At 55.3% G+C, this 14,003-nt stretch overlaps 1 protein-coding gene and 1 long non-coding RNA gene across 2 annotated transcripts in view; one reads left to right on the forward strand and one right to left on the reverse strand.

Moving 5' to 3' along the window:
- Positions 1–1,985: 1,985 nt before the first annotated feature.
- The window catches only part of SLIT1 (slit guidance ligand 1), a 174,302-nt gene continuing 162,284 nt past the window's right edge, over positions 1,986–14,003 (reverse strand). The window contains exons 31-37 of the mRNA XM_045438409.1: positions 11,672–11,809; positions 10,130–10,367; positions 8,580–8,710; positions 7,976–8,130; positions 6,628–6,916; positions 6,088–6,299; positions 1,986–5,284 (exon numbers count right to left, since the gene is read on the reverse strand). Coding sequence (XP_045294365.1) covers positions 5,046–5,284; positions 6,088–6,299; positions 6,628–6,916; positions 7,976–8,130; positions 8,580–8,710; positions 10,130–10,367; positions 11,672–11,809 — 1,402 coding nt within the window. The 3' untranslated portion in view covers positions 1,986–5,045. The remainder of the gene's footprint in view (positions 5,285–6,087; positions 6,300–6,627; positions 6,917–7,975; positions 8,131–8,579; positions 8,711–10,129; positions 10,368–11,671; positions 11,810–14,003) is intronic.
- LOC123576888 lies at positions 10,376–11,275 on the forward strand. The gene is made up of 2 exons (XR_006701624.1): positions 10,376–10,539; positions 10,714–11,275. It is a non-coding gene; the product is annotated as an uncharacterized LOC123576888 (long non-coding RNA).

Genomic DNA, 14,003 nt, shown 5'->3' on the forward strand with positions numbered 1-14,003 from the left:
AGGTATGCCTAACTTCGGGGAAAAGAAAACACTACGGATGAATCCTTGGAATTCCCATGGTGGAGTTGGAAAGGTGCCAGTGCTTCATCCTGAGGGGCGGGGAACCTGGTGAACCAGGTAAGCCACTGTTAAATACCAGGGTGATACGCACAGCTGCCAAGGGGGGCTGCCCGGCTGTCTGTAGCCCATGTTGGGGAAGGGCAGAACGTTGGCATTTACATTTACTAGCCCCATGACCTGTTTCACTATATTCTTTCAGTTCTGCTTCAGAGGGGTTTATGTAAGGGTCCAGTGGGCCAGTGATTTCCTTTTGGAGTCAGCCATGGTTTCCTGAATGCGTTACATGACGGTGGCCATTGACATGCAGAACTATATCCAGTGAAAATAACCCCACCTCTGTTCACTTGAATTTGGAGAATTTATCTTGTTCCAGATTAGGAGTTTTCATGGTTAAAATAGACTTCTTTTCCTCCCATATTCATCCCATGGGAGGATAACTAGAATATGGCCTGAGAGGTGCAGACTGACTGGCTTGGGGTGAGGGGACGTCTCTAAAATTAGCTCTGAGAGCACAGAGTATAGGGGTGATAGACATGCTTTAGCACCAGTCTCGGGAAAACTTGGCAACTCTAGCTGGAAGCCTGGTCATTCTTTCTGTTGCTTCCACTCCCCAACCAAGCCCTGCTATGCTCATTTCCTTGGTCGGGGATTTCCTTTTAACTGTTAAAGTTGCTACTTACTTTCCTTTAATTCAGAGGTTGCAAACTGGTGGCTCACAGTTGTATTTTATTGAGCCCAGTGTTTAAAAAAGTTATCTGTACACATGAACTGTGAGAGCTTACATAAAATTTGGTTTCTGGCTTCTCTTTTAAAAATCATAATGAAGATCTAATAAAGTTAGTGCATGGTACGAATCAGGTAGAGCTCAGTAGATTGGAAAATGTGCCTCTAAGGTCACCAGAAGTCCCTGTCAGCTGCCATTTGCCCCTTTTTTCTTTAACAGTAGGGAAATCGGTCTCTTACCCGCTGCTATATCGGAAGTGGTAATGCAAATGATGGGCCAGAAGGGCAGGTGCCCATTTACTTAGGTAACCTATTGGCCAGACACTTGAGCTTACAACCCTATTTTAACCCATTTTCTTCCTTATACCCAGTTCATTACATTTCCTCCCAAATCCCTAATTGCTTTGCAGACACTGCAGTTACCATCACCGCCCACTTTCAAGGTGACCATGTGCTGTTCAGGTATGACTTGTGTAACCATCATCATGATCTAGTGGGGAATCAGTCTCTGATCCTGGCATCAGAGGAGAACCAGGTGGGTCTCCTTGGTGGTGGGGGCCTTGCCCAGCCCGACTGCCAGCACCTGGCCTCACCTAGATGCTCAGGTCATGCATCCTAAAAAATTGCTAAGAGCAATTCTGCAGTCTGGAGTCGTAGTAGAACTACTGTAGAAGTGTGTTTGCTTTCTTTCTCCACTGATCCCTATGAACCACTCTTCTAGTGACACTCAGGTTAACCTTACAGGACAGTTTGAGAAACCGTACTGCTTTCTAATCTGTTGCCCCAGTGAACTGAAACCTTCAGAGCCAGGTTAAATGTGGATGTGACTCTGTTCACAAACTCTGGGTGTGACTCCAGATCCTTGAGGGGAAATGAGGATGAGGACCCCTCCCCCGCCCAGATCTCTGCGTGTGCTGTGCAGGGCCAGGCTCTGCCCCTGCACTCACATCCCCAGGGAGTTATGACCAAGCCATCCCCCAGACCTCCCCTTCCTCCTTTGGGAAGAACCGACCTCCTCTGCCACTTCATGAAGACCAGAGAGTTCCAAGGGCAGGTGTCCTACATGTGCTGCCTCTGAGAGCCATCGGGGGGTTGTGGCCAGTGTGTGGGCAGCCCAGAAACCCTCAAACCCTGGGAATCTGCATGTCAGCAGCCCTGGGCTCATCCTTAGTGCAGAAAAAGACATCAACAAGGCAGAACCCGAGTGAATCAATGTCATGTTCACATGGAAGACAACAGACAATATCCAACATGTTCTAGAATAATTCTAGGGAAAGGGCAGGTGTGGCTCCCTCACGGGCCTGTTCTAAACCAGTCTCTCTAAAAGAGTGATCCAGATAAGACTACAGAGACCCCTAAACAAAGTGTCACTACCACACAGCATCTGAAAATCAAAACGGGACACGAGATATGGACTTTAACATATAAAAATACTATAACAAAATGAAATACAAATATATATTAGAATCTGTTAAGTATTCTGTATAAAGAGATACTTTCGTGGTTAGGCTAACAGCAGGCAAAGAGGAGACGAGTCCGGCCTATTCCTGACACCTTCCCAGGGAGCCCCGGCCACCGTCGCCAGCAGTGTCGCCAAAGCAGCAGCAACCTCAGGACTTGCCCTGCTTGTGTCCCTTCGGTGCATGTTGAATGGAGACAGCCGGTGGTGACACCAAAGTGAACGAAGGTTTTTATCAGAGGGGTGACAAGGTGTGGAGGTGATTAATCAGAGCTGGTTTCGCCAGAGCCTTCTCCTGGGCCTAAATGTGGACGGACGAGATGAGCGGTGGTCCAGTTCCTTAGCAGCTTGCAGGTTGGTGGTTGAGGAAACGTTGATCCTGGGACACACCACGTGGCTCCTTGCTGCCCTCGCTCTTGTGGTGGATCCCAATCTTGCAGCTCCACTGAAGGTGCATGCGGGGCCAGGCTGAGATGCGGGGTGTTGTGGAGGGGCGGGTAGGGACGGCACCCAGCTCACGGGGTACCCCCTGCGAACGCACACCCTGTACTCTGCCCTCCCAACCCCACGGGAGCGGGAGAGCAGGACTTCTGGCAGCCATCACCCATCCGCAGATGAAGAGGCTGCTGCTGGTTAGTGCCCCTCAAGCCCAGGAAGCCACTTCTACTCCAGGGCAGTGGCGGAATGGTGGTGGCCACGGGAAGGTAAGTGTCTCGGGGTCGGTTGGCCCAAACACCTCTCTTCCGTGGAAGGGGTAAGTGCCAGCTGCACTTGAACTTTCCTCCATATTATTAGTACCTGCCTAGCGCTAGAGCTGCTCTCCAGGGTCCCACGTGGTCCAGAAACTGTAGGTAAGAGAGGGATGCCGTGCAGCCCTAGGAGAAGGCCCTCAAGGCCCAGGCTGCTGTCCACGGAGAAGGGCACCGTGGCCCTGCTCAGAACCACAAGAAAATAGAGCCAGGTCCCTGGTGAGAAGCAGATCCAGCCATGAAAATGCCTCTGCAGTTGGGCAGGGCAGGATCCTCTTCCCATTACAGGGCTTCCAGGGTTCCAACTCACTGGCCAGAGTCCTGGTGTAGTAGAGCGTGCCAGGCTTCCTCAGTTGTCGGAGGCTCCAGCCCTCTACTGCTCAGCACCAGGAGCTCCTCCCACCGCCCATGGTGGCTGAGGACACAGGTGCACTACCACCTCAGCCCCACCCAGCAGACTCCCCCAGCCCTGTCTTCTGTTTGCAGGTGGAAGGAGCCAGGAAAGGGACATGCTTGCTCCTCTTGCCCACTGGCGTCCCCTGGGGGCACACTCTCTTGGGGAGACATCTGGACAGGAGAGTGTGACCTATCTTCTAGCCAGCTTGCTATTTAAGCTCAAAGATAATCTGTGTTTTCATTGTGCATGGAAGAGAAGCATGGAAGCATGGAAGTTGTAGTCACATGGCCCATATTCAGTGACTCTTCAAACACAGAGTCCTTCCTTGCAAACGCCTGGGGTAAGTAGCCCTAGCCTGGGCCAGTGTCTAGTGGTCGGAGCCCTCGCTCGGCTCAACTCTTCCCAGGCATCCTGCTCATTCCTGTGATGCTCTACGATTAGTTCATATCTGTCCGTGAGAGCAGAACACCCACAGTGCCAGCCCAGTTAGGCACATAAATACTTGATGTGATTCACGAACATGCATCTTCTACCTCCTCTAGCCTCCCTTCCGGAGCCACAGTGGGAAGGTCTACGTTGCTCATATGTATGTTCAGTCAAACCACCTCCCCATGGGACAGCTAGGAGACAGAGGACCATAGATGGGGAAGACGTTTGCCCAGAGTGACAGGCAGCAGAGGTTTCCTGGTGCCTGTACCACTGCTCCCCACTGGCCTGCATGGTGAGGGGGTCTGGACCCAGTCTCCGTGGGAGGGGAAGCCTCCCTGGCTAAGCAGCCTAGACCACACCCCCTTGCCCCTGCCAATGGCTTGACAGCATCCTGTGCCTGGCTAGGGGCTAGGAAGGCCTAGGACCAATGCCCCTTTGGTGGTGTCTGGAGGTGGTGGTTATTCTGCTGGAACCAAGAACCTCCCCAGCGCCTGTCCTCTCTGGTGGGACTGCCACTCCAAACAGACCCAGTGGACATTTTTGAAGCTACAATGGTCAACTCGTAACTTCAGGATTCAGGGGTCTGGTCCTAAGGGACCCTCCTCTAGCCGCAGCCTCACTCCCCATTGAGCAGTGGCTTTAGTGCTACATCAGCCCAGGAGGCAAGGGTTAGTCCCTTCCCGGCCAGCAGGAGGGGGCCCTTCCCCTGCGCAGCCTGGCCTACTGCTGGCAGATGCTGCAGCAGCAGAAAAAGCAGAGATCCTGGCTGGCTGCCCCAGGGGAGGCTTCAAAGTTATCTGCAGGGGACAGGGGGCTTCTGAGGGCAGTGTGGGCCACCGGCGAGAGGGAAAGGCTGTTTTGGGAAGAGGCCAGTCCCTTCTTCAGACCTAGGTAGTAGGCAAGCAGGGTGGGTGGCGGGGAGGGTCATCATTCTGTGCACTTCTTGGCCTGACCTCAAGCACACATTCATTCAACAAATATTTATTAAGCGCCTGTTTGTGCAAGGCACTTCCGGAGAGGGCGGCCTAAAGCCCGGGCCACGCCCACCCACCCCACCCCCAGCTGCCGGCCTGGTCACCCCCCAAGAGATTGCTGTGGGGTGGGGCCAGAGGGCCCTGCCACTCAGGAACAGGCAGGATGGCCCGCACCCCCACCCCACTGCGGGCCACCCGGCTTCACTGCAGCCGTGCCCTCTCGCCTGCCTCACCCCTCCCCGTCTAGCCTGGCGCTACTCGCAGAGGGCACAGCCACACTTGGTGGGCTTCTCCACCTCCTCGGCAAAAGAGGTCCCGTCGCTGCACTCAAAGGTGAACTTCCTCCGCTTCAGCCGCAGGCCCTGGCAACAGCCCTGACCTGGGCATGAGCCCCGGCACTCCACCCACGACAGCGGGCGCGTGGTCTGGCAGATGGCATAGCCCCTCTGGACCTGGTGAAAGTCCCGGACAGGGTCCCCCCGGCACTCGGACTCTGGATAGGACAGACACCAAGAGAAAGCCTCAGGGCACACCCATGGGCCAGCGCCGGCCCCGGGGAGGCCGGAGGCGGCAGAGAGGCGCATCCAAGGACCAGGTCCTCTAGCGCTTAGACTCCACCTCCGACCCCACCCGACATGCACATGCACAGGCTTCCTTCTGGGCCCATAGGCCAGTCAGTAGGAAGAACTTTCTAGCTGCCAGGGCCCTCCAGGACAGATTAGGCTGTCAGGTAATTGGGCTCCCAGTTGCTGGAAGAGTGCAAGAGGAGACTGGGGAGGCAAGAACAATAGAGAAGGAATCTGTGCCAGGAGCAGGGGCCTAAGGGCCCCTGAAGGTGCTTGAGTTCTGGACTTCTCCAGCTTCCCTCTGCCTAGCCTCAGCAGTCTCAATCCCAGCAGAAACATCTTGGTTACACGGGCCAGGGAGGGCCTGGGAAAGAGTCCCCAACCCTCAGACTTCCTGTTGCTCTTGGGTCGCAAGGTGATGGGGCCAAGATGTGGAGGTTTGTGCAGGAGCTGTTCCCCTGGGCAGCCCCTTCTATAAGGAGAGACCCCAGCCTGAAGGGGCACTTGCCCTGGATAAGGGGGCTTCAGGGCAAGCCGAACCATTTGGGGGTGGGGGTCAGAGCCTAGAGGGTAGTGGGTACTATGGCCCAAGAGCAGCCCAAGATGTGGGAGAGGAGAGGGGAGGAGGCACAGAGGGGATGCCAGGGTTTGGAGGAGGAAAAGTCAAGTCACTAATGCAAGTTGTGGGGAGGGGCCCTGGAGAGGGCATGTCAGGAGGGGGGCCCCTGACCTTGCTCACACAGCTCGCCCGAAAAGCCTGGGTCACACACACAGTGTGCCCCTTTGGTGGCCAAGGCCTGGCAGTGGCCATGCAGGCACTGCAGGCCCCCGCAGGGGTCTACAGGTGCCCCAGCCTGGTTGCACAGAGCCCCCGAGTACCCATCCTGGCACTGGCAGCTGTAGGAGAGAGCGTCGAGGGGCATACATTGCCCGTGGACACACCTGGAGGGGACAGAGAAAAGGTACTGTGAGAATAGGCTGGAGCCAGTCCAATCCCAGGGAACCCACACCCCCAGCTTTGGCATCCGGGGAGGTTATCCTATTCCTAAGACTGAAACAAAGGGAGAAAAATGTGATTCTGTATCCCTAGGGAACTCTTCCTGTTAATAAAAACTGAAAACTAGGGGAAAAAAAATGGAAAAAAAAAAACCCTGTGCTGGGCCACATGTTCCAGTTTGGGGTGTTAAAAATACAGTCTATGCAGCAGCCCTCAGCATGGGGAAAGGAACGGGCAAGGGGTGAGGGCTCCCTGAACCCAGCTCAGGCTCACTTGTGGCCATGGCAGGGGCCGTCGGCTGGCTGGTCACAGTGTAGGCCCCCCCAGCCGGCCTCGCAATGGCACACGGGCCCAGGGGTGGCATTGGGCTGGCAGATGCCATGCAGGCAGTAGAGCTTTCGGCAGGGCTCACAGCCTGGCACCACGCCTGGCTTCATCCGCGTCTTGGTGAAGTCCTGCAGTTCGTTGTTAATGTACAGGTTTCGGATGCAACCGTGGAAGCTGGTGCCGTTGAGGATCTGCCACAGGCGGAAGGCAGCCGAGTTCACATCCACTGGCATCCCTTGGGTGGGTAGGAGCGAGCAGAGTTGGGCTGAGTCAGGCTCAGACCATGTCTGACCCTACCGCCCTCGGTCCACTGGGCATCTCCACAGTGTTCCCTCCCGCCCTCGGCCTCCGTCTTTCTGTCTTTGCAACCCTGAGCCAAGATCCTTTGCCACCTTGGAGGGTCCAGACTCCTTTCCCAGAAAACAAAAAAGGAAAGCCTGTTCCCTCAATGACCAGAACCCACAGGTGCCAGGCTTGGCAGTGGCCAGCTGACAAAGGAAGCTCTGGGTGCCTAAAGTCTGCCCTCACCCTTCCTGCCCTCTGGGATACCAGCTTTCACCCCCCAAAGACTCCAAAAGCAGCAGAGGACCTGGGCCTGGAACCAAGGTGTATGCTGCTTTGTCACCTGCTGTCGTGGTGATCACAGCAACCCTTGGAGGGAGGAGTAGCTGAAACCCATCTTGTGGTCAGTGATTTGCCTGAAATTGTACGACTAACAAACAGCAGAGTTGGGAGTAGAGCCCAGGGCTCTCTCCTTCACACCTGCCCGCAGTCTCACCAAGGCCCTCTGTTGCAGAGACCTGACTTGTTCAGACCTGGAAATGTTGGCGGGTGGCAGACAGGGGCATTTAACCTGCAAAGCCTGTAAAGCCAGCTGGGAGGTCCCCAGCTGATGCGGAGACTCCTGCTGGGTGCCTGGGTCTCTCACAGCAGCTCCAAGACCGGGAATGGACCCTGAATGCTTGACAAGCCCCTTCTGGCCCAAAGACAAGAGGGAAAGTACCCACTTTGGAAAAGAGCTAGGAAAGTTCCAGGCTTCCCCCAAGGCCAGGCTAACCTAGGCATCTATCCTTCTTGGTCAGTCTGAGCTTGACAGCAGCCTGGGCTCCAGGCCAGGAAGGACAATCCCCTGGCAGCTTGGAATGCTCCCGTCGTCCGGTGGCCTGGGCACCAGCTGTCCTGGCAAAACTCAGGCCAGAAAGCAACAGAGGCCCCACCTGGAATGGCTGTCACATTGCTTGATGGGGAGGCCTGGGGAGAGCCAGCCGCAGCCTCTACCTGGCCAGGTCCTTACCTCCCACGTAGAGGGGGGCCTCGCTGTTTAGTGTGTAGTGTTTGCCAAAGTTGTCCATGGTCATGGGACTGCCTCCATCGATGGAGAGATTCACCATCTGGTCAAAGGTGACTAGCTCAACAGTGTGGAACTGCCCGTCATTGATCGTCTCAGCACTAGAAGAAGAGGGGGTGCCCCCACCCCAGGGAATGGGCTTCAGTTCAGCCCATCCCTGCCTGGGCTCTTCCCCGAAAACGCCACTGGTCAGCAGCTGCTTTCCAGGGAGTAACATCTCTCAGGGAGGACACCATGGGGACTCGGTGGCCTGGGGCCTGGCCCCTCCTGCTCTGCTTCTTGGGACTCCCCAGGGAAAGGTGAGCAGTTTGGGGCAGGGGTCTCCAAACTATCCCCCCTCCCCTTCCCACTACAGACCCCCTTGTGAGGAGGAGGTAGGATAGGGAAGGGTCGGTCCACTGCTCAGGCCTCGATCTCCGCCTCAGCTCCAAGATGGGCCCAAATACTGTATCTTCCTACATGGGCAGCCCAGGTTCTGGAGGTCCCGATAACCACCTGCTCTTGGCCTGGGACACCCTGAGGGAGGGCGGTGGGTATGAGGAAGCCTTACCTGTAGATGGCAGAGCTGGGGTAGCTGCCTGGGTCGTAGCTGACACGCACATGACCCTGGTACAGCTCCACTGCGATGTGGTCATTGTCCCCATTGTACAGCAGGATCCCGTTGTCCTCTGCCGTGGAGACCTGATGGGCAAGGGCACTTTCTCTGCCACCCCACCCCACCCAGCAGTGGCACAGGTAGGTGGGACAGATGGGGATCCACATTTGGAAGAGGGATGCTGTGCGTAGAGCTGCCCTCCCCTGGCTGCCCAGGGGACACATCCTCAAGGGGATGCTGACAGAGGCTGGCAGCCCCTGGTTCAAATCCCATCCACTGCCAGGCTGGCCAGGGCCACAGAGAGAAGGCAGACAGACCAGCTGAGGCCTGGAAACCACGTGCGAGAAGGGGCAGGTAAGAGACCTTAGGACTATGTGCCCGGAGAGGAAAGTCAGATCGATGCAGGGTAGCTTGTTCTATGGGCCTCTGGGAGCCACAGAGAGGACAAGGTGAAGAGGGCTCTCTAATAGCCATGACCACCCAAACCTGGAAGGAGCCACTCAGGAGGTAGCACCTGTCTCTGAATCTGTGTGAGCAAAAGCTGGAGTTGCCTTGGTGGGGGGAGCCCTCTGTGAAGCCGTAGAAACGATGATCCTGCCTTGTCCCTCTTCCCCCATTGCTTCTGGTAGACAGCCTGACTCCCTGGTCTCATACACAGGGCTGGCACACGGCCCAGGCTGGACACCTCATAGCACCCGTTTCGCTGGACTCAGTGACTGGTCCAGGGATGGGAATGGGACTGAAGACAGGCCAGTGATGGGGACAGCAGGAGGTACCTGAGGCAGTGGCTGGGAGGTGTGGTGAATTTTATTTTACTGAGCACTTGGGCTAGCTGTGTTGTTGCAGTATAGACGGTGTACATGGGCAAGACTTAGGAGAGGTGATAAAGTGGGGGAGAGCACAGTGAGCACGTCGGGAGGCTGAAGGGCTCTGGGAGAAAAGAAGAGGACAGAGAGGAGAAGTGGCTGCCAGGGTAGGGAATGCAGCTGTTGGAAGAGGGAGATGGCCAAAGAGGAGACGCAAACTTTTATCATGTGATGTGCACTGTCCTCTCCCTCCCCAAGAAACGTTTAGCAAACAGTGCCATTCAAGTGGGACCCGCTCTTTGCCCTCGAAACACTGATGTTCTGAGATGAAATTCAAGACACGAAATGGCAAAATAAGGGCCCCAGGGACAGGTGGCCAAAGATACAAGCCCAGAGCCAACCCTGTGTCCTAGCCACGTGGAGAAACCTGTGTGCAGCATTCGAGGCTGAAGCTCAGGAGTAGGCGAGACTGGATAGTGGGAGAGGACCCAGTCACCCAGGAGACCACTTCTGGCCCTGCCTTGAGACTGCTTCTGTGACCTGATAACATTTCCAGATGTGCCTGACCCACATCCCAAGCGTTTTGACTGACACAGGCTGCTCCCAGTTTTGGGCGAGGATGCTGCTTGATGCTCGGACCTGAGGCCACGGCCCCCTGCTGCCTGACTCCCCTCTGTGACTGGCGCCCTGGGCACGCACCTGCAGCGTGATGTTGGCCCGTGGCCAGTTCTGCAGATCGGTGAACTGCAGGTAGGTGTCCCGATCCACAAAGTTAACACTGAGCAACTTCTCACACTCGGGGCCGCCGAAACCTGGAAGGCACTGGCACACCGGCCCGCTGCCCTGGTCCACACAGTTGGCTCCATTCTGGCACTCAGTCCCCTCGCAGGGGCTTCTGGGGGCAGGTGGGCGGGGAGGGGTCTCACAGAACTGCCCACTGAGAGGGAAAAGATACAGGTCAAAGAAGGGGCAAGGCAACATCTTTCTCTCCCACAGTCCTGGAGAGAAATCACTAAACATCTTGGGAAACTGGACCCTTAAGGCAACAGAAGATGCTCCTAATGAACACTTTCCCCGAGAGAACAAGCCAGAAGGATACTGAAGACAAGGTAGGAAACAGGGGTGGTCCCTGGACCAGCATCATAGCTATCACCTGGGCATTTGTCAGAAATGGAAAACCTAAATCTGCTTAACAAGATCGTGTGCACATTAAAGTTTGAGAAGCACTCGTGGCTCATGGCAGTCAAGTCTGCTAGCAAATTTTACTCTTGCCCATTTTACAGAAAAGAAAAAACAGACACGAGCAAAAGAGAGAAGACTCCATTTACTAAACAAATACAAGAGGGGACGGTACTTCCGGCAGGTAGTTCTGACACAGCATACATCCTGTAGCGTCAGCATTCACAACAGCCCAAAGCGGAAATAACCCAAATGCCTGTCAGCGGATGAATGGATAAACGAGTGTGGTCTATTCATGCAGCGGAATACTATTTGGCCACAAAAAGGAATGATGTTCTAATACATGCTCCCACATGGATGAACCTCAAAGACATGACGCTAAGTGAAAGAAGCCAGTCACAAAGGACCACAGATTGTATGATTCCATTTATATGAAATCTTCAGGATAAGGAACTCTACAGACAGATATCAGATTCTTGGTTGCCTGGAGCTGAGATGGGGGGCGGTGGGGTGACAGATAAGAGGTATGGAGTTTCTTGTTGGAGTAATGAAAATGTTCTAAAATTGATTATGGTTAATGCATGCAAAATCCTGATAATAGAGTACAAGCCACTGAATTATATACTGAAGCTGGGTGAATTGTATCTCAATAAAACCATGGGGGGGGGCGGGGGGGGAAGACCCAAGCAGAGCACGGGAGGTGGGTGGCCAGAAGGAGGGCAGGTGTTCCTCACCCCCAACTTTTCAGAGAAGTCAGGCTGTGAAGGTAAATGACCTTTACACTAGGACGTGTCTTCAGAGGTTTTGCTGGGCAGGATGTGATGGGCATTGGCCAGTAATCTGTGCCCACCACCCCCTCCCTCAACCAAACAGTTTAGGGACCCTGTGCCTATGATCCGAGTTATTAGGTAACTTCCCCAAGGCCACACAGCTAGGGATGGCATAGCCTTGGTTAAAACCCCAGGATCCAACTTCCAGGCTCTGACCCTGGCTCCCTCCTGCCGGCTCAGCGGCTGGAGACTAGAAGGCCTCAGTCACTCGGGGCACAGCGGGACCACTCACCTGTAGCCTTCAGCACAGAGGCAAGAGTAGCTGTTGACTCCATCCACACACCGGGCCCCATGCTGGCAGCGGTGGTCCCTGCAGTCATCCTGGTTCTCACTGCAGTTGTTACCTGCGTAACCTGATGCGCACTCACACCTGGGGGCGTGGGGGGATCAGTCCCTCACTCAGCCAGGAGCCCGCAGGGCCCAGGGGCTGTGTGTACGTGACAGAGAACCTCAAGTCCTGCGCGTCTGTGGGACACCCAGGAGATAAAGCAGAGCTCTGGAGAGAAAGATGCCCCCAGCCCGTCCTGGTACACTTTTCTGGCACAAGAAAGGAGCTTGTGTGGGCTTCTGAGTGACAGCAGCTTCCGGGCTGGGAGGATGGACACCAAGGGGCACGAGGAGATGGGGATCCGGTCACGGAAGACCCACCCTGGCCACTGACCACACAACCGAGGCCAAACTTCAGTCCCTTCTCGACCTGCCCAGCTGCTCCCCAGCACAAGGCCCTGAATCCTGGGGCTCATCTTGCCCTCTTCTCCAGCCTCCCCAGCTCCACTGGACCAGCCTCCTGGCCCTCCCTCTGCAGGGCTGGTGCCCCCTCTCAGCGATTCCAGCCCAGCCCCCAGCCTCGGTGACCTGGGGGTCAACCATTTGCCTATCAAATCAGGAGCGCACTCCTCCACCTACTTTTCAGTCACAGCCTTGCAAGATGCCCCCTGGCCTGCTCCCCCCACATCGGGCCCACCCTGTGGTCAGACTGGTCTCCACTGGCAGCACCCCCATCCCACCCACCAGCACTTCCCTACCTTCATACCTATTGATTCTGGAACATCCCCCTCCTCTCTCCCTGCCCCAGTCCAGCCTGGCCAATAACCTCACCTCCTCCAGGAAGCACCCCCAGCTATCATCAAGAGATTCCCCGTTGGAAACTCTTTAAACTGCAAACTCCACGGTTCAACCACGCAACCTGGAGGGCAGGTACCCCCGCCTGGATGTTTTTATTCATTCCCGGTTTTCCAGGCTGTAAGCGACACCTTCCTACCCCAGTGAGCATGCACACGCACGCACCCCTAAAGCTAGTTTCACGCCACAATACTTTTCCTTACTACGTAAAATGGCATGTTGCTTCTCAATGTTAGTTTTTCACGGTACTCTTAACTCACCCTATTGATCGCAACGCACTACTGGGTCTTGGGCTGCAGTCTGGAAAATGTGCTGCAGCTGAGCCTCCGCCCACTCATTTACATTCGCTCCCTCGGTCATTCAGGGACTGAATACCCGCTGAGCTGCAGGCACAGGGGAGTTACTTACACCCGCCCGCAAAAACAGGAGCTCGAGAACAGGCACCACACAGCTGCTCTCTGCTCATTTCCCAGCACAGGGCGAGGGACCGCGTGCAGTCCTGCTTTATTCTATGTCTGAGGCCCAGCCCCTCTGAGCGGCAGCCACACCCCTCAAGCTGCCACTGCCCCTCTGCCATGGCAACCCCACCCCCCAGCGGCACCCCACAAGTGCAGCATCTAGGCGGCATTTGGGTGGGGGCTCCCATGCACCCCTCAGTCTCAGGCTGGACCTCAATAACCCCGGTCTCTTGCTTCCTGCCACTGTCTTTGGGCGGCTCCTGCTGGACAGTGGGCTTCCTGAGAGACTCCACCCCTGACCCTGGCCTGAGTGGCTGGGGTTGGGTCCCTCAGCCACAGGCCTCAACCCTGACCATCTGTTTTGTCCTGACCAGTGGAACGGGCTCCCCAAAATGGGACTCTGTTTGCAAAACTGCAGATGGAAATATTTTTAAAATCCATGACCCTTATGTGGTCTTCAGGTGACAATGCACTTCCATATATGCCAGTAACAACGACGGTGACAACGGTCAACGACCCCTTATGCAAACCTCCCGGGGCTAGATAGATTTTGAAATTCAGAATCTTTTGGGGTTTGGAAAGGTGACACAATGCCTAAAGCATTACGTAACACGTAACGGGATCTGGGGCAGCCCCTTAATTACGCACACTCACATTTCTGCAGCAAGAAGAGGGACTATAAGTAGCCTCGTGTCACTGTACGTCCGTTTTATTACCAGATACGTTCAGGTCAGACCAGATTTTGCTATCAAACGGACTTTTGATCTTCAGAGTTTTGTGCATTTTGTAATTGGGGATGAGAAATTGTGGATCTGGGAAGATAACAGCCATTTATGGCACACTTATCAGATGTCAGACTTGGAGCTAAGTGCTTTCTGTGCATTTGCTCATCTGACCCTTACAACCACCCCACGAGGAAGATACCGGGTGCCCAGTTTGCAGACGAGAAAACAGGCTCAGGGCGGTCAAGGCATCCATTCAGCG

Source organism: Leopardus geoffroyi, chromosome D2 (assembly GCF_018350155.1).
Source record: "Leopardus geoffroyi isolate Oge1 chromosome D2, O.geoffroyi_Oge1_pat1.0, whole genome shotgun sequence".
Lineage (NCBI taxonomy): Eukaryota > Metazoa > Chordata > Mammalia > Carnivora > Felidae > Leopardus > Leopardus geoffroyi.